This window comes from Plodia interpunctella, chromosome 3 (assembly GCF_027563975.2).
Source record: "Plodia interpunctella isolate USDA-ARS_2022_Savannah chromosome 3, ilPloInte3.2, whole genome shotgun sequence".
NCBI classification, from domain to species: Eukaryota; Metazoa; Arthropoda; class Insecta; order Lepidoptera; family Pyralidae; genus Plodia; species Plodia interpunctella.
Genome location: NC_071296.1, coordinates 9,064,194 through 9,091,636, shown reverse-complemented (window position 1 = coordinate 9,091,636; position 27,443 = coordinate 9,064,194). Strand labels below are relative to the sequence as shown.

General features: G+C 33.3%; 1 protein-coding gene across 1 annotated transcript; it reads left to right on the top strand.

Moving 5' to 3' along the window:
• The first annotated feature begins 282 nt into the window (after window positions 1-282).
• On the top strand, window positions 283-27,437 carry LOC128683672 (nitric oxide synthase-like). The gene is made up of 22 exons (XM_053769534.1): window positions 283-808; window positions 14,349-14,485; window positions 15,970-16,132; window positions 17,833-17,924; window positions 18,530-18,671; window positions 19,404-19,543; window positions 20,612-20,786; window positions 21,206-21,387; window positions 21,660-21,774; window positions 22,474-22,704; window positions 22,789-22,893; window positions 22,973-23,046; window positions 23,162-23,265; window positions 23,445-23,674; window positions 23,854-24,099; window positions 24,204-24,357; window positions 24,564-24,733; window positions 24,850-25,060; window positions 25,419-25,506; window positions 25,586-25,868; window positions 25,957-26,148; window positions 26,388-27,437. The coding sequence occupies exons 1-22, from the start codon at window positions 560-562 to the stop codon at window positions 26,505-26,507; spliced, it is 3,603 nt and encodes a 1,200-aa protein (XP_053625509.1). The 5' UTR covers window positions 283-559; the 3' UTR covers window positions 26,508-27,437.
• The last annotated feature ends 6 nt before the right edge of the window (window positions 27,438-27,443 follow it).

Here is a 27,443-nt window from a genome sequence, read left to right as displayed (position 1 = left end):
AAGACTACCTACTATATAAATAAGCTTTTAATTTCGTTCATCATTAATAATAAACTGTAATATTAGTAAATTAATAATTAAAATTCGTTTTCAATAATTAAAAGTAGTACTTATATAATAAAAGTTAGATTATATTTGACATATGACGTTATAGTAAAAAAAAAAATCTTATTATTCCTATCGATCTGTCTTTGCAAGACAAACAAAATGAAGGAAACACCAACATTTTCTGTTTCTTCTCTGCGCTCTCAATATTTTACCGGCCATTGTTGCGCGGGCGCCGCAGCCGTCATGACGTATTGTTGGTGTTTTTTTGTGGACATTACTCGGACATGAACGCGATGTAATCAGTTCTCGGTACAAACTCGCGTGGTCACCTCGTTACTATGTTGATTTTTTACCGATCAATCTAATCGATTCACAGATCCGAGTGGGTCGCGGGCCGGTTCGGTCGAGAGCACAGCTTCAGTTCTACTTTTGAATTTTGTTCTGATTTATTGATAAAAATAATAATATCGTGTTGTAGTTTAAGATTGCGGATGTTTTGCGCGTAGTGCGTATGTCATTATTTAATTGTTGTGTCGGGGATCCTGAAGGATCAGAAGAGAAAGTGAATATGGCTAAAGTCAATGGACATCATACGGAAGAGTCGTGTCCGTTTATTGGTGATAGTGTTAAGGAGAACCACAAACCTGTGAAACCAAACTTGCGCGTTAAAGTTCCACAGCCTTTGAGACTGAAAAACTATCTGGAGGAAGAAGAAAACTTTGATACTCTACATTCACGTTTGGATGAACTGACTAATTTTGTAAGTAATTATTTGTAATAAAATTTAAAGTTATTTTGGTAGTTGTGTGAAGTGAAAAATGATACCTAATTATTCCAAATTAGGCAAATACAACAATTTGCCTAATTTTGAATAATTAGCTATAATCCCGTCGATCGCGCAGAAAGGAGACACACTAGATAAACAATTGATTGACCGGCGCACTGTTTCTTGAGAGAAATTATACATCAGGTTGGATCCATTTTGAAATTATAGGAGAATTATTAATTTACAAAATTAATGATTATTGCAAAAATAATGAATAATTTAGTTAAAAAATAATACGAATTCCACGAAAAAGATACATACTATTTGCTAATATCTGAACTAACTACGTACCTACATTTAGTAAGCATGACTCTTTGAACTATTTCGTTACCATAAATGACATTAGATTAAAAAAATATTTTGTATTGTTTCTTAATTCCCGACGCTAGCAAGCACCAGAAAATTCCTGGTCTAAAATGGAAGCATTTTGGGACAATTTTATCCAATTCCCCGAGATGCTGTTGGGTTACTAGTTAACCCTTACTTTTAACTCTAAGTTAGCAGCTATTCATTGAGTCTAAATGTACGTTTGCGTATACTTAGTATCATTTATATCCTTGAGATCATACTTAAAGACGCGAAGTATAGCTTTCCTTTTCCCAGGTTTTCTCTTCTCTCTGGCAGCTGTAGGTAAATACCTAAGACAGTTTCTACCTTGTCATACAGACGAACAATAACGCAGGATAATAAAAATATTTCAAAACAAGCAAAATTTTTGAAAATAAAAACCCCACCTGCTTTATTTTGTTAGCGTTACGTTGAGCCCTTTAATTAATTTGATATCCATTTTGTAGTATTCGAAAAAAAAAGTCACAAGTCCAATGGCGTTGCACAGTCGCAATGTTTGTTTTTTTTTTTAACATTTCTAAGAACTCAGGCAGCTAAGACGAATGTATCGGAGATATAAGGTAATAAAGAATATTGCGTAACATACGTACAAGATACTAGTGAAAAATCCTTTGCAGTCGGATAAAAAGTCATGATGCCGAACATCGAACTGAAGACAAGACCTACTGCGCCACATCAAACAAGCTATATTGCCTAACTAATGTACTCTATGTTTACACGGTGTTTAGCAAAGTGATCTCCGAGCAATAGGATAATGATCAGTTAACACTACGCCTACGGCTTGTTAAATATGGTCGTGTCATGGCTTCCATTTCCTTTTCGGTGCCGAAACGCGTGACCAATAACTTTGATTGTGCTAATTGGGGCCATAAATTAGGTTTTACTCATGTTTATAAATAGGATTTTTTTATAATTAGGATGCTTTGACTCTCTCTATCTTTCTCTTTTTCTCTTATTTGAGAATATTCACAGCACCTTAAGTTCAATATTTTCTCATGCCTATACCACAAGCCTGCATTGTGACAGTCAATATTTGCAGTATATGTAAACATAACACGATGTGCCATGGAAACCTTCAAGATTGTATATATATAGGTATAGTATAATTTGTTAACAGGATGGTGTTATTAGAAATATTTATGAGAAAACGTAATATTTTTTGAACATTAAAAATAAGTATGGGTGAAATAGTTGAAGAACGAACGAATTACTATAACGAATGGCTTCGCCCGCGTGAATTTCGTCTCTTAAAAGTAATGTAGTTAATATTTGATCGAGTAATCCATACGCATAATAATATTGTAGAGAGAAAATATTGTATTTTTGTTTTTGTAATGAATAAACTCAAAAACTAGTAGACCGATTTTAATAATATTTGGCTATATATTTTTATTATGGTTTTCAAATATAGATGTAAGTTTCTAAACTATTTAGGTCAACGTTCTTTTTGTTATCGATTCGAAAAGTCATTAAAAAAAAATACCTCATTTTTGAATCAGTACATTAAACAGGTAAGTAATTTAAAAACTGGTTATTAGCGTCCAGGATTTATGATATCGAATATTAAGTTTGCAAATCCAATTCGCTCTTGACAGTTTCTTTTTTTTTGTTTTTTTTAAATCATAAATGCCTTATTTTATCACTATTTACCTGCTTCAATTATGTCGCCTACGCTCGGTTGAATGATGTTTAGTTCAAATATGAGTCAGTGCTAATTGATGTATGTCACCCTGTAAACATAATTATCTATCTTAAACAAATAGTAGTGATTATCAATAGTAATTTATTGTTTTTGGTTGGTTGATAGACTGGAGTCTGGTGATGTTGCACCATTCGTTTTTACGTTGACTTTAACCTGCGCGCCGCTGACGTTCAGTTAAAACGGCGTACTCTGCGTTTTTCTGCGCAGGTTAAAGTTAACAACTTACCCTTTAGAAACTTTGACAAGATCATTCATCAAACGCAATACCCATTTGTACTGTTTTTTTAGCAATTTACATAACGAAAATATACAAATAGAGTATCATATCTTTGTCTTTTAAATTAGAGGTTTAATCTATATTTCCATACTAATAATATAAAGAGAAAATATTTGTATTATTGTTTGTTTTTTTTTGTTTGTAATGAATAAATTAAAAAACTACTGGGTCTAATTTGATTAAATTTGGCACAGACAAAGGCTTCAGAAGTAACATATGCTTCTTTTTCACATGACGGTTTAACCACAATACCACTATTACTAAGATCATAAAGAATTCTCCGCCTTTGAGACAGCGGAATCGAATGAAAACTAGAATGAAATGTAAAATGTTATAACAAAGAGAGTTGTAAAAACTATTTCAATATCCGACGTGTTTGCTCCTGAAGTTGCTTCGTCATCTAGTTCGTTCTAGAATTACAGACCTAAGTCGAACACCTTTATATTTCCCAAGAAAATGGCTGCTATCTACAAGTTTTTATTATGTATATTTTTCTATGGCCTGATCTGAAAATACGAGATATCATGCGACACATAGAGAGCAGTTATCATTAAATTAAATTCCATTTAGTTTTATTCACTACATATTACTTATTTGCTCGAGATAGCGATATTATTGTTTGGATAGTTAATTTTTTCCTCCTTGGGAATGCGATTGTTGCCTATCAGCTGAGGCTATGTGTCACTTAATCGCCTTGTACGACATATATGTCAGGATATGGAGTGGTTCTATTCTAGGGCGGAAGCACACGCCAAAGAAAAGCGATTGCAATATTTGGAACTAACAGTTTTTCCAAAAATCTGTAAAGCCCCGTATGAGCCAATTGACTTAACACATGGTTGAATAGCCTGTGGATTGCTTTTCCAAATCCCGGGGATTGGCTTACTTGCCCCAATTCGGGTATAAAAATTGTATGGCATAGTTGGATTTTTACGATATATGAAAAATCAAACTCTGTGATAAAATCAACTGTCTCTCTTTCTCAGCTGAGCGCTGCACCTGGTCTTATCTCTGCCATAAAATATTAAGGCCCGAAGTCTATCTTTGATACTGTTTCTTTTCCACTTCACACAGTTTTCGGCATACTTAATTGATGGACTATTTTGGGCCAATATGTATGGGGAACGCGAAAAGCGTGTTCAAAATATAATTGTAAAAAGTCAAACCCACCAAAAATATGCTGTAAAAAACTATAGTAGTTTTGATGAAGTTGTTTGTTTCTCTATAAAATATAATGACTAAAACCAAGTTAAGAGGCTTCTTTCTGCGATTTCTTTATTACTATAATTATATATATTTCATGTGGCCGACCGTTGAACATTCTATAAGCATAATTATGTGTTGTTATATAAGTACAAGTCACCGGCCAAGTCAGACCATCCGAAGTTATAGGGCATACTTTCGGAACCCTATACCGATATGCACTTAACCAGTTTTTTTTTAATGTGACGAATAAGACGGGGCCATGTGAACAATAAAGTGTTAATTGAATAACAAAGAGTTCATTCAATGTTTAAAATAATGACCAAGTTTCCCTGAGTACTTGTTAGTGCGCCTTTATTAAATTGTTGGAAATCACGTGGCGTCATATGCAAATTGGGGAAAATCTACGAGTAAATGAATACCTATTGTATGCGTACATAAATTAACTAAATATCAATCGTTGTATAATCATCACACAGTCGACAAAATACCGTATTATGTAGTGGTGACCCTGATCGGCTTTTGTGAGTTTTCCCAGACATAGACTTTTTACCCTGCATATGCCTATAATTTTTACTGAAAGAATAAGAGATTTATCATCAAGCTTAGAAGTCGATACAAATTCATGTGGCACGAGTAGAATTCGAACCTGGGACCTTTCGAACCATTAGGTACACAATCACCGCTTCAATTATAAAATATAGCATATAAATCTTGTAAATACAAAGTATATTATGTTATATATCTCGCATCGGTTACCGAACGTCATCAGAGGAAATCTATTTCCCGACTGACGAACCATAAGTGTCGCACTCGTATCTCGATGCGTTGTCATCGATACTCTACTCACCTTTGCATTATTACAAGACATATCAAGGTTCGATCGTGAAATATTTTGATCTGTTACGTACCTAATGTTATCAGCTACTTTCGTATCAAATCGACTGCTTTATGTACCTAACGTATAGAAAATAAAGCACCTTGTTTTATTTTTAAAGGTTTTATTGAAATTATAGTAATCTATGACAAAAAAAAGCCTTAGAAATATAATATTTTGACCTTTACTGGTTTATAGATGAAATTAATAAGAATAGTGACAAGTTTTTTATTTAGTATTTATTTAGTAGCTTTTATTTTTTTAGTAAAAATATTTAAGGAAATTTCAATGCTTTAAGTCACACAGACAAAATTCTTTGCCATTATTTACACAACACCCAAGGACTTCACGGTACATTAAAACATAATTTATATAATTTTTCTCATACTGTCTTGGCCTCGCGGTTGATGCCCAAAATTATCCCACGTTGAATAGTTAAATCGCAGATCAAAGATTAAGTTAAGCCTTGCCCAGTTATGTCAATTATTCAAAACTAAATAGTTACAAACTGTAAATTACTACCTGTAGTAGCAGCTATTACGTACTTTAATTGATCCAATTCAAGTCGATGAAGCAGATAAATTATTATAATTTATACCAGTACGTAGTCAAAAAAATATATGGTATATATAAAAATATTAATAACGTCACTGTTTGTCAAGCGTTTTAATTGTACCACAAAAAATACTAAATGTCAATATAAATAAAATTGATCAACTAAAGTGACATTTTATATATAGGCCACTAACATGTTGTCAACATTGTTCTAAATTTAAATTTTTATGTCATTCTCAAGGTAGAGTGTAATAGAGTAAGTACCAAAGAAGATACATGCATTATCTATTCAAAAGTATTTGACAGCGATTGGCTATGAGTTATCTAATCTAACCTCTAGTATATGTCCGTTCAGATTTTAGTTTGATAACAATAGTGTCTCTCAGATAAAAGACTTCAAAGTGACCGGTAATAACACTTGAGAAATATTTTCATTATTGTACTAATATTATAGGCGAAAGGTTGTGAGGACGTATGTGTATATGTATGTTTGTTAATCTTTCATGCAAAATCTGTTAGATGGATTGTTATGTAATCTAGTACACGGGTAGAATATAACCTGGAATAACACATAGGGTACTTTATATCCCGAAATTTCCAAAGGAGTGAAGACTCGAAGCGCATCTAGTAAATCATACAGGTCTTTGCCGACCAGTGGGATACATCAATAGTTTAACAAAGAATATCATAAAGGGCACGGCAATGTTTCTCCATATTTTTTACAGCTGAACCATTCCCTTAGTAAAATAAAATAATCTAGCCTAACCTAGCTACTAGCTATTCGCCTCCGCAAAAAGTAGCATGTCTCTCTCAATTAGCTTATGTCATTCTCCACACTTTCAACTAACGCACCTCGGTGGCGCAGTGGTAAAAGTGCTCGCCCCTGAACCGAGAGGATCCGGGTCGATCCCCAGTCGGGTCATGATGGAAAAAGTTTTTTTCCCGGGTCTTGGATGTTTATCTATATATGTATTTGTTACAAAATATAGTATCGTTGAGTTAGTATCCCATAACAGAAGTCTCGAACTTACTTTGAGGCTAGCTCAATCTGTGTGATTTGTCCCGATATATATTTATTTTATTTATTTATTTATAACTTCACAAAAAAATCATTTAATTCATGGTTTTTTTTCAACAAAATTTTTTCTTTTTATAATAATTAGGCCATAGAATAGATATAAAAATCAGTCATTCATTTTCTCTTTAGAAATTAGCAGTAGAGTGATTTTTTGACGTCTATAAGAGGTTAGCTTATACCCTCGGCTTCGCCCGCGTGTATTTGTATCTTCGAAGCAGAACAGACATGATTTTTAAACAAACTTTCATCCCCCGTTATTATGTGGGAATAAATATGTTTGAGCGTGGTTATTTATGATTCAAAGAAGAAAAATATTGTCATACAAAATGTCATCAAAATACATAAGAAATGATCTTTCCACATCTTAATGGCTGCGGAAGGAACCAAGAAAACATTGAGATGATACGGAGACATTGGTTTATTTTTTTTATTTCTTATTTTTATTATTTCAAAGTAGTGTCAATAAAACAGAAGGTTCCAGAAGGCACCATGGTTCGTCATAACTACGGAATGATTACTTCTTATACAATAAAGCCGTTAGGCGGATACGGATATGAAACTGGGAAATACGTGGTCGCACAGTGGAGCCTCAACAATACCTCTGTAAAATGTGATGGCGAGATTAAAAGGAGTTGAACCCCAGGCGGATATATTGCGAGAAAAACCAGGTGATTGTCCGCAATGTCCATTATGAATTAGATTGCGGCAGTGATTAGAATCGGCTACGGTTTTTTTTTAAATTTCTATCAACGGCCCCCGGCTTCGCAACAGGTTTATTAAACCTTCGAATAAATAACAGTGAAAACTGCATAAAAATCCGTTGCGTGGTGCTTAAAATAATAAAGCTTAGAAACAGACAGACGCGGAGAGCGACTTTATTTTATATTATGAAGTGATGAAGATTAACATTGGGGAAGATTAACTTCTGAGGCCAATGCCGTCTTCGCCCAAGTAAAACCATATTTTAAAAAAGGTAGCCTATGTTATTTCTGAAGGTTTCGTATATAGTGATAGACGAAACCTTGGCAAATTTTATCAAAATCGGCCTAGTAGCTGTTGAATTTATTCATTACATAACAAAAAAACAAAAATATCTTTTCCCATTCTAATATCAGTATGTATTTAAGTGTGTAGTAAATATCGATTTCCTCAATAAGTATCCTGTACATTTTGATTTATACATTCAATATTGTTATCAAACTATATCTGAATTTATCTGATCGCGGTAAAAGCTTTCTGTTATACAAACATATTGTTAGATAAGGTGAGTCAACATGACACATAGTCATTTATGAGAAACGGGCAATATGGTACAGTCTGTCAAGAAAGTGAAGAGATTAAATGAGGACGCTGGCAACACTGTTGTTTATTAACCAATCATGACCATTCTATTTGGTGTTGCAATGGCAAAAAATTTAGAATGTCAAAAATCCGTTTTTTTCGCTTCTTGCAGGCGAGTTGGGGGGCAAAAATAGCTGGTAGGTATGTAAAAGTCTAGCTGCGCCTCTGGGCTTCGCTCCCGTGGGAATTTCGGGATAAAAATACCCTATGTGTTGTTCATAACAATCTGTCCAGTAGATTTTGCGTGAAATAGTAACATACATACACACTATACACACATACTTCCTCACAAACTTTTGAATTTATAATATTAATAGGATTTAAAGATAAAGAAAGTAAGAATGTTATACATAACGTAATGTAAATTACTCTTCTCAGCCGCCGACTATCTATTACAAAATACAAACTACTCAGAAATATACGAGAAATATGTGATTTATTCAATGAATGTATGAATCATAATGACGAAAAATTGCTATGTCACGACTATTTCACAGTCTCAAGGAGAGATACAGTCATTATAGAATCCGCCTAATTGATAAACTACAATATAGGAACGACTCTCTCTTGGATATCAAGGTCAATTGACCAGTACGCCAGTGGTGTTATGACAGAGTTCTTAAACTACACAATGACGTATGATATGGTGTTTTGTTATTGAAAACAGGCCGTATGCATATGCAGGATATATAAGCGCATGCGTACCAGTATGACGCGTGTCGTATAGTTTCACACAATACAAAATGTCTGCTATGTGAGAGTTTATGCACCTCCGATAACGCATAGGTCCGTACAGACCTTAAATGTGGTTAGTTTAACAGCGAGATAGCTCAGATTATAAAAATTGTTTAAATGAGACAGTGAAAACATATCATTTTGCGTTATGTGCAATATATAAACATGCCTAAGAAAAAATATATATTGTTAACTTAGACAGGCCCTAAAAAGACACATCATCCTTACATTAGTTTCTGAAACGTTTTCTTTAATACTTCGTATTTGAATATAAAAATTATCGAAATTTATTTCCAATTTGGCAGAGAATTAGGAGACATATTTTGATAAAATATACATATAACCGAAAACAAAATAAGTACCAAATAAGTTAGCAAAATTATTGTCCTCTCACTCCCGAACATTCATTAATCAAAAGTTTTGGACATGAGAAGTACTACTGTCTAGAAATACTATATAATAAGCTCGGTAGTTCAGTAGACCTAAAGACCGTAAAGCTTTTTGTCTACAATCAGTGCAATTTTTTTAGTGACCTTTTCTTTTCTTTTTTACATTTATAATAGTTTTGTTTATTTTGACTTTTTCTTTAAATCCTATTTGTAGAAAATTATAATTTTTCAAATCTTGTCCGAGCACACTCAGGGCGCCAGCTGAAACTCAGCTGCTACTCCCGGTGGGTAGCGTTTAGCTGAGCTGTAGTCTATTTGTCTAGTGTAGTAAGTTTTTTTATTTTTATTATTACGTAAATTGTGTGTTACAGCAGAACAAATAAATAATTATCTATATTGTATATTATTGTAAAGTTAAGCCACTTGAGTGGTCAAATAATTAAGTGGTCGGTCCAGGGATGGGTGAACAAAACCTTCCGTCAGAAACCTTGACTCAAGACCCGTCCTTCTCACCCAAACATAAGGAAAGACAATGTGGTTGTGGCTGATGATGATAAAATAAATTGATTTAAAGCTAAGCGTTATACACAAAGTCGTTTCATTTTACTTCCGAAAAACATTGTGTGATCTCATTTTTACTAAATTTTAATGTATTTGTTTTTTCCTCATATGGACTCACTAGGAACGGGTGTATAATGTTGATATCGTCGTACATTTGTATATTAAAAGGGTATATAACAAAGTGTATATAAACAAAGGGTATATAAAATATTATTGTGTTATTTAAACATTCAACATTTTACGTTTTAAAATGATAGGTAATCAATTATTTAGATTCACACAAGATTATATGTAGGTACATAATTCCCCTCCCGATCAGAAAGTCTAAGTAGCAAAAAGTACAATAAAGCGAAACGTCTAATGAGCAATCTGCCTAGCTAGCTAATCGCCCATGTAAAACGTCTAAACAAGGTCTATTTAACAAATCGTCTATTTAGGAAATCGACAGTTTTTCATTATGTACATTTATGGACATGATTGCTAGTAAAAGTCTAATAAAAACAATACAATATTTTATAAAATTAATATACTTAAATATGTCTTTATATGTCTTATGTAAAAACTATTAGTCATGTTAAGTTTATACATATGAAATTCAGTTATTCTTCAAAAAAAAAAAAACAAAGTTTTATTTTTCTTTAGGCATTTTCTACTCCAAAACTGTTGTGTCATGTGAACCGAATTAGTTCCCATATTAGTGTAAATTATCATACTTGTGATACCTATACACATACATACTAATTCGTCATACTAACAACCGAGAAGACGATCAATGTGTGTAATTAGTTATGGCCTGGAAAACATGTGGAAAAAATACAAATTAGTGAAAACAGTTAGTGAAATATAAACTATACCATAATATTTATACACTATTTTTTTATTAGCCAATCACGTGTCCCACTGCTGGGACTCCTCAAGTCCTTCACTTCCTTTTTCTAAAAATCTCTAGAACTTAATTATCTAGTTATTTTTCTTGTTGTCTTCAAAAAGAAAATAAGTATTACACAAATGTTGTAGGCCAGTTAAAATAAAATACATAACAATAACGTTACATTCGCCGTCGTTTAATTAAATGTACGTGTTTTTCTATTAATGTTTTCAAAATTGACTGGTGCAACCAACCCTTAATAACAATATGGCTCCCAATTTTATTTCTCTGAAATTGCCTTTCGAAGTATTATTCAGCTAAGTAAAGAAACAATAAACCCATCAAAAATAAAGTCATTTCTGTTAATTCTTATGTCGGCTCCACACTATCGCCGAACTCGGACGAATGCCGACGCGAATGAATGGACACTGCGTAGCCTGTATGAGAGCTTTTATTTACCGCAATGAAATCCAGCAATTATACCGATCTGCACAGTTCGGCAAACTGCACCGCGATAATGTATAGCCAGCATTATAATATAGTATACACAAATTACTTTCATAGAAGATCATACAACATAAACCTGTTTTTAAAATTCTATTCTATCGATTTGCGAACACAGTGACACGTCATTCAATAAAAATGTCGATATATGCATAAGTATATAGATATAGGTAATCCGAAATCAAATATTGACATGGAAATACAAATACGTGTATATTTCCTCAATTTGAAGATGTGACTAAAATTGAGTGATTTCGAGGAATAATAAAAATAGTACCACATATTTTTTAAGCACCTTGAGTTCAATAGTATATAGAGATGGGGTCTATTTGTTTTATTTATTTACTAGATGTTGCCCGGGCCATCGCTCCCATGGGAATTTTGAGATATAGCCTATAGTAATCTTGGATAACGTACCTTTCTAATGGTGAAAGAATTTTTGAAATCGGTTCGGTAATGTGGGTGATTCCCCGCCTCAAACATACAAACTCATAAACTGACAAACGCTTACCTCTTTATAATAACGTATGGAGTTTAGATTATAAAAAGTACAAGAAGGCACGCCGGAAAGTTGGCTACTTTTCAACTAGTCAAATCGAATTCGAATATGTGCTATTCGAGTAGTTGGTGCGCTGAACGGCATACCTCTTTTAATAAATGTTGTTTATTTTGATCTCAATTATATCTTATTAATTAAACAAAAAAATAAAATTTCTTAATTTTTGAACCAATCGACAGTTTGGTACAAGATTTTCGAAACTATTGCGACAACAACCATTATTCTGTTTTGCATATACTTAGATGCAAAGCAGCAAGCATCGACAATACACCTTGATTGACTCTCACAACCCTCTACCACTATTGCCACCCTAGTGACATTATGATGCCTTGAATGGTGTGTGATTTGACATAGGCCGATGTTCAATCTGAAAATCTTAAAATTTAGTTGATATGTATTGTATTGGTAGTTATTAATGTATTGTAATAACTTACCCATACTTCGAAACTATTCTACATTATAAACGTGTAAGTCTGTCTGTTACACTTTCACAGCTAAAACGCTGAACCGATTTAGATCAGATTTAGAGTAAAAATCTGGTTCTGTCTACCCCGTAATGAATGAAGATTTAATACTATATTATAGAAATATATCTAATCTAATCTATCTTCATATATTCATTCGTTTATTTCATTTATAAGTAAAAAGTGTGAGAATATGCTAATAATATTTCCACCTTAATGTTTTAACCGGTTTTATGGATTGCTGGAATCTTGTTATAGTTTTATCCTTGTGTGTCGCGTGTCCTGGTTTCATTCACCTCCACGAAGCCGAATCTAATTTTAATATTACCTGACGCCTGCCTGACGTCAGCCCTTCTATTTTAACCTGTCAGCTTTTAGTCCCGAAAATCAGGGGTACTAATTATCACGAATAATTTTAATACTATCCTTACATAATTATACTGTTATTATACTGTGCCGACTTCGCACGTGTGAAAACATAATTTAATAACACCTAAACTTTCAAACCTTAAAACTCATGATGAAAACCGCATAAAAATACTGATTATTTTGATTTAAATTTAGTTTTTTTTTTATAATGCGGCTCTAGTAGTCGTGAAAACAAATATGGCGTCATACGGCTTGTACAGTAAGCAATAAATAATAAAGGATTTTTAACAATCAGGTAGTTTCTTACATTTTATCTTAAGAAAGGTTATCGTGTAAGTGACAAACTCGTGGTTCACTTAACCAAACAATACGAAGTCGTCTGTATCCCATTTAACAAAACGAACGTTTCATTTAGCAACTTGGCTAGTTGTCCTTTAGTTATTCAATTGAATGCCGGCGTTTAATTAAGTAGGCCTACTAGGGCTAGATTTCCAATAAAATGGCTGAATTAACCAGATAGCTGCGACATACAAACATTACTTTGTAATTCCGCTCGGAGTCAAGTCTCGGCAGATTAACAGATATCCCTGATTAGTTTCAGAGACAATGAGTTTCTCAACAGATAATTACCGACTACCACATAGAAACTGAATATGAATACCTCAATGAGAATGGCTAAACGTAAAATCTCATGTTACATTGCAAGCTAAAATTAATTGGATTTGTAAATCTTTGAGGAGCTCGTTGGTATAGTGGATAGCGCACTTGCGATAGTGACGGTTAAGTCACTTTCGCTATGGTCGGTCATTGGATGGGTAACCAAAAACGTATTATCTCGAATGTATGATCCGTTGGTCCCGGTATATGTAGTTGTTAAAACCCACCAGTATTGGGCTGGGCTAATATAGCCTTTTTACATAGGTACATGGCTATTAGATATATAGGTTTGACACCATTACGATTTTGTAATTCCCCATACTAAAGTATATGCAACCTTTTAACTAGATGAGAAGGTGTTACAAATCAATAGATAATTGAACACAAACTGCCTATTGTCTACATATACTCAGATAAGTACATGACGTTATGAGATGTAGTGTGTGTTTTCCGCCCTAGAATAGCTCCAAACCATATCCTCCCGTGGATATCGTTTGAAGCAACCAAGGTATAGAAAGAAAGGAAAGACAAGGATATGCAACAACAGCATTCTCGAAGAAGGTTGATGTCAGTTTGGCAGCTTTCGGCTTTAAAATCACAATCACATTTTAAATCATACTTTTCGTCTGCACTTCGCACGGTCGTCGGCATCCTTGGTTGTCAGACCAGTGCGAATGAAAAAAGTGCATGTTATACAAGTATTTTATATAAGAATTTAAAATACCTACATATCATGATGTCAGTAAACAGCAGCAGATTCGGTTCTTTAAATTGAATCCCGAAATGTCTCTTAATTTTATGATTTCGGAGTCAAAAACCTTTTCCAAAAAAATATAATTGAGACTATGAGAGTAAAAAAATAGTAAATTAAGCCACTAATAAAACTGATCAATTAAAATTACATTTAATTATTTTAATACCTTTTTGTGTTATTTTTACCCAGTCCTTACCCAGTCATGTGGCCAATTAATGTTTTCTTTTGCACAGAACACAAAATGTACAGAGAAAGTCTGCCTGGCGAGTGCAATGGACATTCCCGGTCGAGGGGACACACCACGATCCACAGAAGAAGTATATAGCGACGCTGAGATTTTCCTCAAAGAGTACTATACTTCTATACGAAGGTAATAATTTAATTATAGCTCACATTTACCTTGCAGGAAAATATGACACTTACTCAAATTATGTAAATTTAGTCTTTTACAAATCAAATTTATCAAAATACTGCATATTGTTTTCCTCTATAAACTTGCACTTGCATTGTACCTAATATTTAAATCAATAAAATAGTACTTTAAATACACCAGATAAACTTTTTTGACGTTTAATAAAAACGCATTTTTATTAAATAGGTAATGGGATTTCGAACTCAAAATAAACACGACATATTCTTGGTAACTTATTTCTAACATAGACGAAATTTCCACAGTTTCAACAAGTTAGGTATATTAAATCTAATTTATATACGAAAATAATTTAATTTGTTCTAGTTATCGCCATAAACAACTTTGTATTTGCATATAAATTATACCGATAACTTAATTACGCAAGCAAGGAATGCAAGTTTAGCAAATGTCCTCGAAGTTGACCATTATACATTACACTAAATTACAAAAATATTATTATGTACTCATTTTTAAGTAACAAAACTTAAACTTTTTAATAACAAAATAGGAAAAATCGGTCGGAAGGAAAAAATGAAGGATCCGCTAGTTCAAGTTAATCTATACTACAGTAGCCTAAATTAAAGCTTAAACATGATATTATGAAATTTAATAAGTTAATTAGAGGTTTGCGGTCGGATTATCGGCACCACTTTTTTGTGCAGATATTTTGAGCGATCTAATTTATGGAAATCAGATCTATTTAAAGACTGGCTATCTTGTTTTCTTATTCCAATGCTATTTAATGCTATTAATATCAGAATTCAAAGAACTATATGATCAAAGAGTAAATCCAATTACAATCAATTAAAAGTATGTCGTAACTGTATATCATTTTTTAAAGTGGTTACACCTATTGGTGTTGAATGTCAGACAACGAGAAGTCTAGGCAATAATTATTTGAGCGTTTTGGTTTCGTGGTTGGTAGGAACTGTTGGTCTATGAAAACTATACTTTAATCTGATTAGTATAGCACGAGTAAAATTAATAGATCTCAAAAAATCGAAGTTTACTTCATCAATTTTTTTTCGATGATGTTAAGCAAATTTAGAAACGATCGATCGATACGGTCGCCCGAACTTTCACACTGCTTCTTAACGACTGGATCACTACCGCTTCTCTATCTCCATAAGTCAACGACATGGTAGTGTTTCCTCATGAGTCTAAATAATATACATTTAAAATTAAATGGATTACAGAGGTGCCCGGAGATTTCCTACCACGTCTCTGTCACGGAATTGATATGTCAGGATATAATAAATAACTTCATTTCAGATAAAAACATTAAGTTCAGTATAAAAACCTAATACAAATGCCAGTGACCAATATTATAAATATATAATACATATAAATATAACATACGTATTAAATATAAATACTAATATGTACTCGTGCCGTTAACCAATTTCATGCAAACATTTAATGCAAATTATTTATTTTTGCAGAGAAAACTCTGAAGCCTATACGGAGAGACTCAAAGCGGTGAAGGCAGAGTTAAAGGAGAGGGGCACATACCAGCTGAAGACCTCAGAACTGGCGTTTGGCGCCAAACAAGCGTGGAGGAACGCTTCCAGGTGTATCGGGAGGATACAATGGAAGAAGTTGCAGGTGAGGTCACTCTTATTTATGAAATAGAGGAGAAAGGTCCGTGCCAGGAATATTCTCTAGTTATCTTAAAGGGAATATATCAGCTGAAAACCATCAACAGTAGAGAAATGCATCCAAGAGGATCGAAAGGCCACTAAGCAGTATTATATAGGTTAATGTTAATCTGAAAATACCTAGTAAACTTATTTTGAGAGAATTAGTTTGTGGTTATTGCGGTTTAGATTTAGGTACGCACGTGAAGCGACGGAAAAATATTTAAAATATTAAACATATGTAGAGTCTATTTTTGGTTTGACTGTGCTGTTTCCAAAGTGAGATATTTGAATGATGAAGTTATAGGAAATAAATGAAACAATTCACAGATCTCTTCCGATGCCGTTTACCGTCGCATCTCAGAGTCCACGTTACTAGTTTTTCTTCTCCACTACGCAGACAAAATTAATTACTAGCAAATAATTAGGCGATTCAAACAATTTCCTACTCGCTCAATTCCCTGGGCACACAGCGATGAGGCTCCATATTTTAACGTCCTTTTTCTGATGCGCCCATCTTTGTAAACCGACGACGGAACACGCAAGTCATTTCACGAGTCTCGTCTATATTTAGTCCCATTAATTTGTCTTTTTGTACGCGGAAAAAATGGTGCTTTTTAGTGATACCATTAATTTTTATATTTTTGGAACATCTTCAATTTGTTTCTTGAATCGACAATGTGGTTATTTTTGTGAAAATATATCCAACCATTAGGTATTGTGACGCTATATTAACAGCTAATAGCCTGTTATTCATAAAAAAATAATCGCACCTTACAAAACATATTCTAGCAGTATATAAGTATATAATATGTTTTTATCTTTTTTATGAATCACATACAAGTAGTTCAAAAAATTAGGAGAAGTTTGTTCCAGTAACATTATAATAATTCTCGTCTCAAATTTGTATTTAGAAAAAATAATTTATTCGAACTGTTCTATTACAGTACAGTAATGTACTGCTCACTCTAAGTGCGAAGTGTTTATTTGTTAGATATATTTCTTGCCACAGCGAGAGCACATATAAACTTTTAATTAGGGACAAAGCTGCTTCGTAACTTTATAACGAGATCTAAACGAGTTGTCATTAGGCATTATTCATGACTTCTTTAGCACTCAAGCAAATTTAAGTTAGGTAAAGCAGTCGCCGCGACCTTTTGTATATTATATATGAATATAGATGAAACCTTTTTGTAAATTCGTTTTTACGAAATTTAGACATATGACCAATTTCTTTGGCAATAAATACAATTATTGTGTAAATGAAGTTAATGAATGAACTTTCAAAATTACAATAAAATTAAAACGTATGCTTACATTTTAAGTAATCGGCGGAAAATTTATTTGAAAATATTTGAAACAATACAACAAATTACTTCTTTCTCTTTTATCAGTGGCCAGTCAACAGTGGCCAGAAACATCCTGGATATATTTGTTATTTCTGTAAAAATACTGGCCATTCACAAATTTGAATTTAGAAAAAAGTACAATGTAATAAAAATAAATAGCTAGATACCTCTACTTATTCTGAAAGTTTCTCTTTGCTTTTTTGTTTTCACTTAATTATCTAGGTTTAGTTTTTAATATATATTTTTACTATTTTTTCTCAAAAAGGCTCCTTCAAAGCAGAAAGGTAGTAATAAATTGTCTCCATTCGTGTTTCTCCAGATATTCGATTGCAGAGAGGTAACAACCGCTAGCGGGATGTTTGAGGCGCTCTGTAATCACATCAAGTACGCTACGAATAAAGGAAATATCAGGTAGGAGCCACCAAGCATTTTGTGGGGAGGAAAAGGAATTGTAGGGGTGTTTGTTCGCGGTCAAATGTAGGACTTTGTTGTCAAATGTAATTGCAAATTAAACTTTGATGTGAAGCATTTGGTTTCATGTGAATATGACTGATAAAAGTTCCTGTTTCTTTCTGGTTTCATCAATAAATTTTCTCTATGATTTAACTACCCATCACCTGCTTCACTTAAACTGTCCTAAATAATTCTATCAACTGCCAAAATTTTAGTCTTTAGTCGTCTCGTACGACATCCAAGGGAGGGTATGAAGTGTTCTTGTTATAAAGCGGGCCACACACTGATTAATTATAAAACCCTATTTTATTGTTAATCAATGGCTCGTAGTTCCGCTGTCGCCTGTGTATAAAAATAAAATTTAAAAAAACATACACACAATAAAACACGATATCTACGAGTAATCACATGCCACTTTTATTGATCAATTTTATAACATTTAGTTATTTTTTTGTTCTCATTAAAGTATAATTAAAACGCTTTTTGACTCCAACATTTGTGACGTCACTTGTGCCCACTATGAATTACTATGTTTGTTATAGTTCAATAATTTTTATCTGTAGGTCAGCAATAACAATATTTCCACAAAGGACAGACGGGAGCCACGACTACAGAATCTGGAACTCTCAGCTGATCAGCTATGCGGGGTACTTGCAACCTGATGGCAGTGTCTTGGGGGACCCCGCCAGGGTTGAGTTTACTGAGGTAAGGTCTTCTTTATACCATACTAGCGGCCCGTTCCGGCTTCGCTCTGGTAAAAACACAATTACACCTAAACCTTCCTAAATCACATTATTTACTGTTGAAAATCGAACGAAAATTCTGTTTTTCAGTTTATTGCGAACAGACAGATGCGGCAGACACATTGTGTTTTATAATATCTAAGAAAGGATTTGCGTACACTGCTGAACATTTTAATGTACCTATTTTTTAATTATTATTAATTAAATCGTTTCTTTGAATTCTAGAAGTATTATGTAATCTGCGCCTTCACCTTTATCCCATACATGTGGGGTTGAAACAATTTTGAATTTCACTTGACACTCCTTTCTTAATCATACTTTCTTTGACGAAATCCATCCTTTTTCTTGGGTACTATTATTATAAAGAGATAAGCGTTTCTAAGATTGTGAATTTGCATGTTTGAGACGAGTAATCCCCGAAACTACCGAATCGATTTTAAAAAATTATTTCACCATTAGAAAGGTACATTATCCAAGATTTTTATCTCAAAATTTTCACGAGAGCGAAGCCCCAGGCAACAACTAGTTCTTGATACTTTTAACTTATATCTTAAGGTATCGATTTGATAAGATAAAATCCCAAAAAAACCTACGGCAGTTTATTATCGAACCACACTAATAAAACATAGGCGTGCACGTTTAATACAATATAAACAAATGTTTCTTTTTATTTATATATGCTTCTATTATTCAGATTTGCGTCAAATTAGGATGGAAACCACCACGGACCGCCTGGGACATTCTTCCCCTGGTGTTGTCTGCCGATGGAAGGGATCCGGAGTACTTCGAAATACCCAGAGAAATTGTTATGGAGGTCAAAATAGAACATCCTACGTAAGTTAAAAAAAAAAGAGGGGTGTTATAAGTTTAACGTCTGACTGTGTATCTGTATATCTCTGTCTGTGTACTCACACAGAGTATCTGTCTGTGGCATCGTAGCTACCTAACGGATAGTCTTTTTTGTGTCATAGATAATTTTATCCCGAGTGTTCTTAGCCATGTTTCATGAAAATCGGTTCAGCCGTTCAAAAGTTGTAGCGTAATGAATATTGAAACTCGGGGTTTTTTTTAATTTGTCTAACAAATAAAATTGTTACATATTTAATCAATCTTCAAAATTTTAATGTTAATTTTTACGTTGACGGGCTTCACGGTGTCACAGCCCTGAATGCAACAAAAAATATGCGGAGACGAGGGAGATGTATAATCAATCATCACTGCCAACAATTATTGCACTAATATTTGCCATATTTGAATTGATTGATGGTTTCAGTTATTCGTGTTACAAGCCCGCCCAATGGTGCCACAAAACCATAATGTATGCCGTTTATAGTCCATTATTTCTGGAACTAGTTTATTGTGTGGATTAAGTAGGTAATGTTTGTTTAAATAGGTATACCACAGCTATTGCATACATACATTTAATATATTAAAAATCCTATTATTATCGTAATCGACTGGAAAATGATGAAATATATTTTCCAATTCCTTCTTTTATGGTGGATATTGTAAAAATGTATTAGAAGAAAGGGTATAAGTCTTTCTGTGTATCTGACATGCACGATTAAATAGCTGGGCCTTTTTTGATAAAATTTAAAATAGAAAATATAGTTAATGACCCGGCATTAAACTAACGAAAGCAACAGTTAGTATTCCACATATCGACGTGGTGTTCTCAACGTTCCCAGTTGCATTCGGGGTTGTGACACTGCGAACCCCTAAGTCGGCATAAAACTAACCATGAAAGATGACTATGCCTCCTATTGCAGTATTAGCTTAGGCTATATGTTCCTTAATCGCCTCGTACAACATCCATGGGAGGTTATAGTGGGTGGAACCACTCGCCAAATTTAAAGATGTGATCTGATAACGACTTTGTAGAAGCTATTCCTGTCTTTGCAGATACGATTGGTTCAAAGAGCTAGGTCTGCGCTGGTACGCGGTGCCTTGTGTGTCGAACATGAAGATGGACTGCGGAGGATTGGAGTTCACTGGCACTGCCTTCAACGGGTGGTACATGGGCACTGAGATCGGCTGCCGAAACCTTAGCGATTCTAATCGGTTGAATTGTGTCGAGGTAACTATGGGACAAGATTGATGAAACTTTTATTTGTAAAGACAATAACATAATTCGTCCAGACAAACAAATAACGATTAGTGTAATTGAAATTGGGCACTAAATACTATGAGATTTATGAAAGAGATGGTTGTACGAAAAATATTTTGTACTAGGTCTGTCTAGTTTAGAACCATAACCTAATTTTTTTCTTGCCGGTTGGGTGGAAGATCCCTATAAAGGATAAGTTCACCGTTGCTTTATCTGTTTCTGTGTTGCGTTTTCAAAGTGTTTTATAAAAAAACTGTATATAAAAAAACTTCGCGCAAGCGGTTACAGCTTAGAAAAATAAAACTTCTATGAATATTAAACTGTGAAACCAAAACAAAACCTTAATAACACATATTTGAAATTTACATTTACATCCTAATATATTTCAGGCGGTGGCAAATAAAATGGGCCTTGACACAAACTCATATGCATCCCTATGGAAAGACAAAGCGTTAGTGGAGATAAACATAGCCGTGTTGCATAGTTTCCACAGAGATAATGCCTCTATTGTCGACCACCACTCTGCCTCGGAACAGTTCATAAAGCATTTGGACAACGAAAACAAAAGCAGGTAACGAAAAACTAAAATGAGGACATTTAATAATTATATTTTTTAAAATAATTTGTTCTAATAACAAAAACATTTGCCTAATAATTTGAAATTGCTAGAGTAAAATGGTATATAGAGTCTTGAAACTTTTTAATTTAACATAAAAGGGGAAGTTAATTTGCGAAATAGTATTTTGACTTACAAACCTCTAGTACCCACAGACTTTTTGTGCTACGTCTGTGTGCATGTACATTTGTCAAAACATATACTATATATACTTAGAAATGTTACAGAGGAGGCTGTCCGTCTGACTGGGTTTGGATCGTGCCGCCAATGTCATCGTCTCTCACCTCTGTGTTTCATCAAGAAATGCTCCAGTACAATCTTAGACCTTCATACGATTATCAGGTATGATACTATAATGAAGTAAATTTGACAATTTAAATTCAATAGGATAATTGTAGTTTGTAGTTATATTTAAAAAAACAATAATTAGATAAAGTGTCCTATAATTTTAGCAATAAGAAGTTAAAATAAAATATTAAAAAAAGAAAATCAGTAACTAAACTAAAATAAGTAAGATTTTACTTATTTTCTTTTATTTATATGTTTTTTTAATATTAATCATAACCCTTTGCGCGTATATTAATTGATAGACATGATAGAGTTCGGTACTAGACAAGTCAAATGCTTTTAATGAACAAGTAAACTCTTATATAGGTGCATAATCCTCTAGCAAATGTGTTAGGGTGAATTTCACGAGCGTTTTGACCTCCGCCGCATCCCGCGGCGTCATTAGTGTTAATTAAATTGTACCATACACAGTAATCAATTTGATTATCCTATTTTACTAATAAGTAAAGTACTGGTACAACGTTAATTTTATAAATGTTTAATTTAAAAAATAATAAAAATATTATTTATTCAAAAAAAATGTTGGACACTAATGAAACGCTACGGGCCGTGTTCAAATGCTTGTAAAATTTGCCAGTCACAGTTAATAAAACGCTCGAAGAGAAGTAGGAAAGAGACAAAAATAATAGTGTAACACTAAGTTCGTTTACCACATCACAAATAACTTGTCTAACATAGTTACCAATGTTCCAGGAAGCCGCCTGGAAGACCCACAAATGGCGGAACCCAGACGGCAACAAGCCCGTCCACAGAAAGTTTCATTTCAAGCAGATCGCCAGAGCAGTCAAGTTTACTTCCAAACTGTTCGGCAGGGCGCTCTCCAAACGCATCAAGGCTACTATTCTATTCGCCACCGAGACAGGCAAATCTGAACAGTACGCTAAAGAGTTAGGGTCTATTTTCGGACACGCCTTCAATGCACAGGTAAATGAGAACTGGGCAACCCTGTAAAGTGAATTACAGCATTCGTACCTTTGGAACTGTATAAATAATGACATTTTATTGCAGGTACATAGCATGGCAGATTATGATGTTTTCTCCATAGAACATGAGACTTTGGTTTTGATAGTTACTTCAACGTTTGGGAATGGAGAACCACCGGCTAACGGAGTAGTAAGTTACAGATATAATAAGTCTTGTGGCTGTGAGTAGTTTCAATTAAATTAAAATAATATAAAACTGTGTTTTGTAGGAGTTCGCTGAACAACTTTTTAAAATGTTGTATAATGAAAAGAAAGGACGTGATTTCAGTGATTTTAATTCTGGGTAAGTTAACGATTTTATTTCTTATAAGTACTATTTTTTTGTTTATCAAATAAAGTCTGTATCTGTATTAGAAAAACACAGTATATTGTTTAATTGTACCTCTTGAATTTTACAGAAATTTTAAGATACCAACACCCAAATCACTAATGAGAACAAATAGTTCGATGTCTCCAACTATAGAATTTGGCAGGCAGCTCTCAAGGCTAGAATCTAATAAAAGTAAGACACAATGCATTTATATAATTACTATGTATCAATATGATTAGTTCACACTATATAGCTGTTATTTTATAAGATATCCATCCTTCAATTCATAATTGAATGATATGAATCGAAAGATGGATGAATTCCTACGAATATGCAAGCACAATATTCATAATAACCATTTTGTTTCAAAGGTTCCGTGGCGGGATCATCAACAGTGGAACACATAGGATCACTCAGTAACGTTTGCTACGCAGTTTTTGCTTTAGGCTCAAGTGCTTATCCAAAATTTTGCAATTTTGGAAAAACTATGGACAAAATACTTGCGGACTTAGGAGGAGAGAGAATACTAGAACTGGCATGTGGAGATGAAATGTACGGGCAAGAGCAACAATTCCGCGCTTGGTCGTCCAATGTATTCCACGTTAGTATTTTCATTGCCTTTTATTATTAATTTTACTATTGTATCTTAAATTGTTAATTGTGTTTAAATCTAATTTAATTAACAGAAAAACTACTTATCAATGGTTACTTATTTTAGATTACCAGAATAGTAAAGTAATTAAAGAAATTACTATTAATGGAAATTTCGTTTATTTTCAGGTTGCTTGTGAAACATTCTGTTTAGATGAAAACGAAGCAGTCAAAGATGCTAAGAAAGCACTAGGTACATTACCTCTGACTGAAGAAACAGTACGATTAGGAAGACCAAGTAAAGTTGTACCCATAAAAGCTGCGCTCGAAGCAGGATTTAGAAAAAACTTAGTCACTTGTAAAGTTGAGGAGAATAAAATTTTGGGTGACTACACTGCAGACCGAGCTACTATTTTTGTGAATATGAAACCAGAAGTAAGTAAAACTTTTTTAATTCAGTATGAAATATAAAATTATTTACATCATATTAATGTTTTGGAAAATGCCCCTTTAATAAATGAATGCGTTTTTTCTTTAAGCATGATCTAAAATATGAGCCTGGAGACCACGTAGGTGTGATGGCATGTAATCGAAAGGAAATAGTAGATGCTGTATTAAAAAGACTGAAAGACGTAACGGATTGTGATAAGCTTGTACAATTAGAAGTTATGAAAGAAACACTCACACCGACTGGTAAGATTTCCAAATCAACAATTTACATTAACAAGATATAGTTCAATAATAATTTTGCAATAACCGCTTTATTTGTAGTTTTGACATTTATCGCCGCTTCAAGATGGTAATAAAAATAAACACTTTGCTACTCTATAAAATAGTTTTCTATTATTTGACTATTAAATTTTATAGCAAACTTTAAACGATGTTGTTTTATTTAACAGGTGCAGTTAAAACGTGGGAAAAGCACGAACGTATACCAACAGTTTCTATAAGAGATATATTTAGCAGATTTCTGGATATAACCACACCGCCTTCGACAAAAATTTTGAAATACTTAGCTGATTGTTGCAGTAATAAAGATGAAAAAGAAGAATTAAGGACCTTAGCTACGGTACATAATATACAATATTATTATACTAATAGAGCAATTTAACTAAAACATTGGACTTTTTATACTATCTATTATGTAACATTTGGGATCAAAAGATAATAATTTATCCATTGCAGGATTCAAATGCGTATGATGATTGGAGGCATTACTTCTTCCCTCACTTAGCAGAAGTCTTGGCTCAGTTTCCATCGTGTCGACCATCACCATCTTTGTTGGCAGCATTATTACCAACACTACAACCTAGATTCTATTCAATTTCATCCTCGCCGCTAGCTCATCAACAGCAGATACACGTTACTGTTGCTATTGTGGTCTACAAAACTAAAAGTGAGTAATTACTATAACTAGCAGGGAATGTAACACAAGACTAGAGGTAGGTGGTCGTAAAAGATATCTAAATTACCTCGAATAAAACCAGACATCAGTGTCAACATTTAAGACACACTCGAAAGTAGAAGAAGGGCAAGTGACACAAGTGAATGGAAAATATTATTGCATTCTGTTTTGGCTATTCTGTACATCTGACCCTGGCAGAAGGGGCAAACCCAAGAAAGCTGTCTTGATGTCGTCAAGGATGTTTTGAAAATATTAAAACGAAAGAGAGGCATAAAAGTTTATAATATGCACCACAGTTAAAATTTAAGCATCAATTGAGGATGACAAATAATATTAATTTCAATTTCAGATGGTGAAGGACCAACACATTATGGAGTGTGCTCAAATTACTTAAAAAATTTGAAACCAGACGACGAAGTTATAGTATTTATTAGAAAGTAAGTCGTAACGCATTAAATCTCTAATTTTCGATGTATCAGATATATCAAATTAAACTTATGACTCAATTTGTTTCAGAGCACCTAACTTCCACATGCCTAAAGATTTATCGCAACCGCTTATTCTTGTGGGACCTGGTTCTGGCATTGCACCTTTTAGAGGTTTTTGGCATCATAGGAGAGAAGAAATAAAAAATATAGGGAAGAATGGTAGTACGGCAAAATCAGGACCTATTTATCTATTCTTCGGCTGTAGGAACAAAGGAATGGATTTGTATAAAGAAGAGAAAGAGAAAACTGTTGAAGATGGTGTTTTGACTAAAGTTTATTTAGCTTTATCTAGGGAAGAAAAGGTAGAAAAGGTTAGTTATAAAATAGAAAATGAAATAAGACTATCCAGTTTATATTAAAGTTATAAACTTTGTGACAAAATATAATATAATTTTACAGAAACATGTCCAAACTCTATTAGAAGAAGAAGGTGCAGAAGTAACACGAAGGCTGGTCGATGAAGATGGACACTTTTATGTCTGTGGTGATTGCAAAATGGCGGAGGAAGTACAACAAAAACTAAAACTCATAATCAAGAAACATGCCAATATGTCAGACGAGGAAGTAGAAGATTTTATGCTTGAACTAATGGTTAGTGTTATATAGAAGATAAAATTTGTTTGGTTTATGAAAAAATGGCACAAATATATATAAATATATATATCTTAAGTGTTCACTGTCATTTTTGATAGCACTAATCTCTTAGTTTGAAGCTAGAATAAAAAAAAATATAATGTGGCTGTCTCTCAAAATTTATAGGTAAATTAACGGATTTTTTGCAACTTTTACTTAATGTCAATAACAAAATAAATAATTATATGTCATTTCAGGACGAAAATCGCTACCATGAAGACATTTTCGGCATCACATTACGCACAGCTGAAGTGCACAGCGCGTCCAGAGAATGCGCCAAGCGGACTCGAGCAGAATCATTGAAATCTCAAGCCTGAACTAGTTTTCTATAACTTGACCCGGTGACCTAACTGAGCGACAAACGCGGCAAGGCATGTTGCGTGATGCATCAATATCTTATCAATATTTAATGTATGAAATTACGGCCCGTAGCGTAACTTCTCACTGTTGTCGTACCTATAGTGTATAATCGCGTCGTGCACCATTTCCTCGCTTGCCTAGAATGCTGGGTTACGAAGATTGGACTAGAAAATATTAGTTTAAGAAGAATTACACTTATAACGTAAAACTTTATCATTTATTGTTTAATTGAATAAAATTTGGAGATCTGATTTACTTATACTAAAATGCACTGCAATTCTCTTGTATTGCAAATGCAAATAGAATAAGATTAAAATCGGTATAAGTTTATACGATTCGTAGTTAATATTGTTTACTAAAATACTTATCTGATTATAGAACGATGCACTTTTACTTCAAATGTTATATACGGTTGTTTGCATTTGATCCGTAAAAAGTTATCCGCCTAAGAATAAAAATAAAAGTAATACTTAAATTTGATTTGCACAATAAGTTGTAAAATTAAAAATAACACATCTATCTGATCCACATAATTGGACATATTGCATGAAAAGAAAACTTTTTGATTTTTGTAATAACTTTGCTGATCAGTGTTTAAGTTATTAATTTGTAAAATTTTGTTAAATCCTATTTATCTCTAACATTTGATTAGGAATATATTATTATTTGACGCTTAACAACAATAAGCATTTAATTTATAATAATAGGCATTAAGACGTACGTTTAATATTAAGTCTCTAATGAAGATAAAAAATATTGAATATGTAGTGAACTATGCAATAATAACTAAGTTTATAAAATAAGTAAACATTTCTAAGCACGGTTTCCTTAACATTTATCTGAAGCCTGAATATATTAGGTAACAATTCTAAACACCAAATAAAATAAAATAT

Coding starts and splice junctions, on each gene's coding strand:
- LOC128683672 (XM_053769534.1), top strand. CDS start 560: ATGTCATTATTTAATTGTTGTGTCGGGGATCCTGAAGGATCAGAAGAG. Junction 23,675..23,853: donor GGTCGTCCAATGTATTCCAC/GTTAGTATTTTC, acceptor GTTTATTTTCAG/GTTGCTTGTGAAACATTCTG. Junction 24,100..24,203: donor TTGTGAATATGAAACCAGAA/GTAAGTAAAACT, acceptor TTTTTCTTTAAG/CATGATCTAAAATATGAGCC.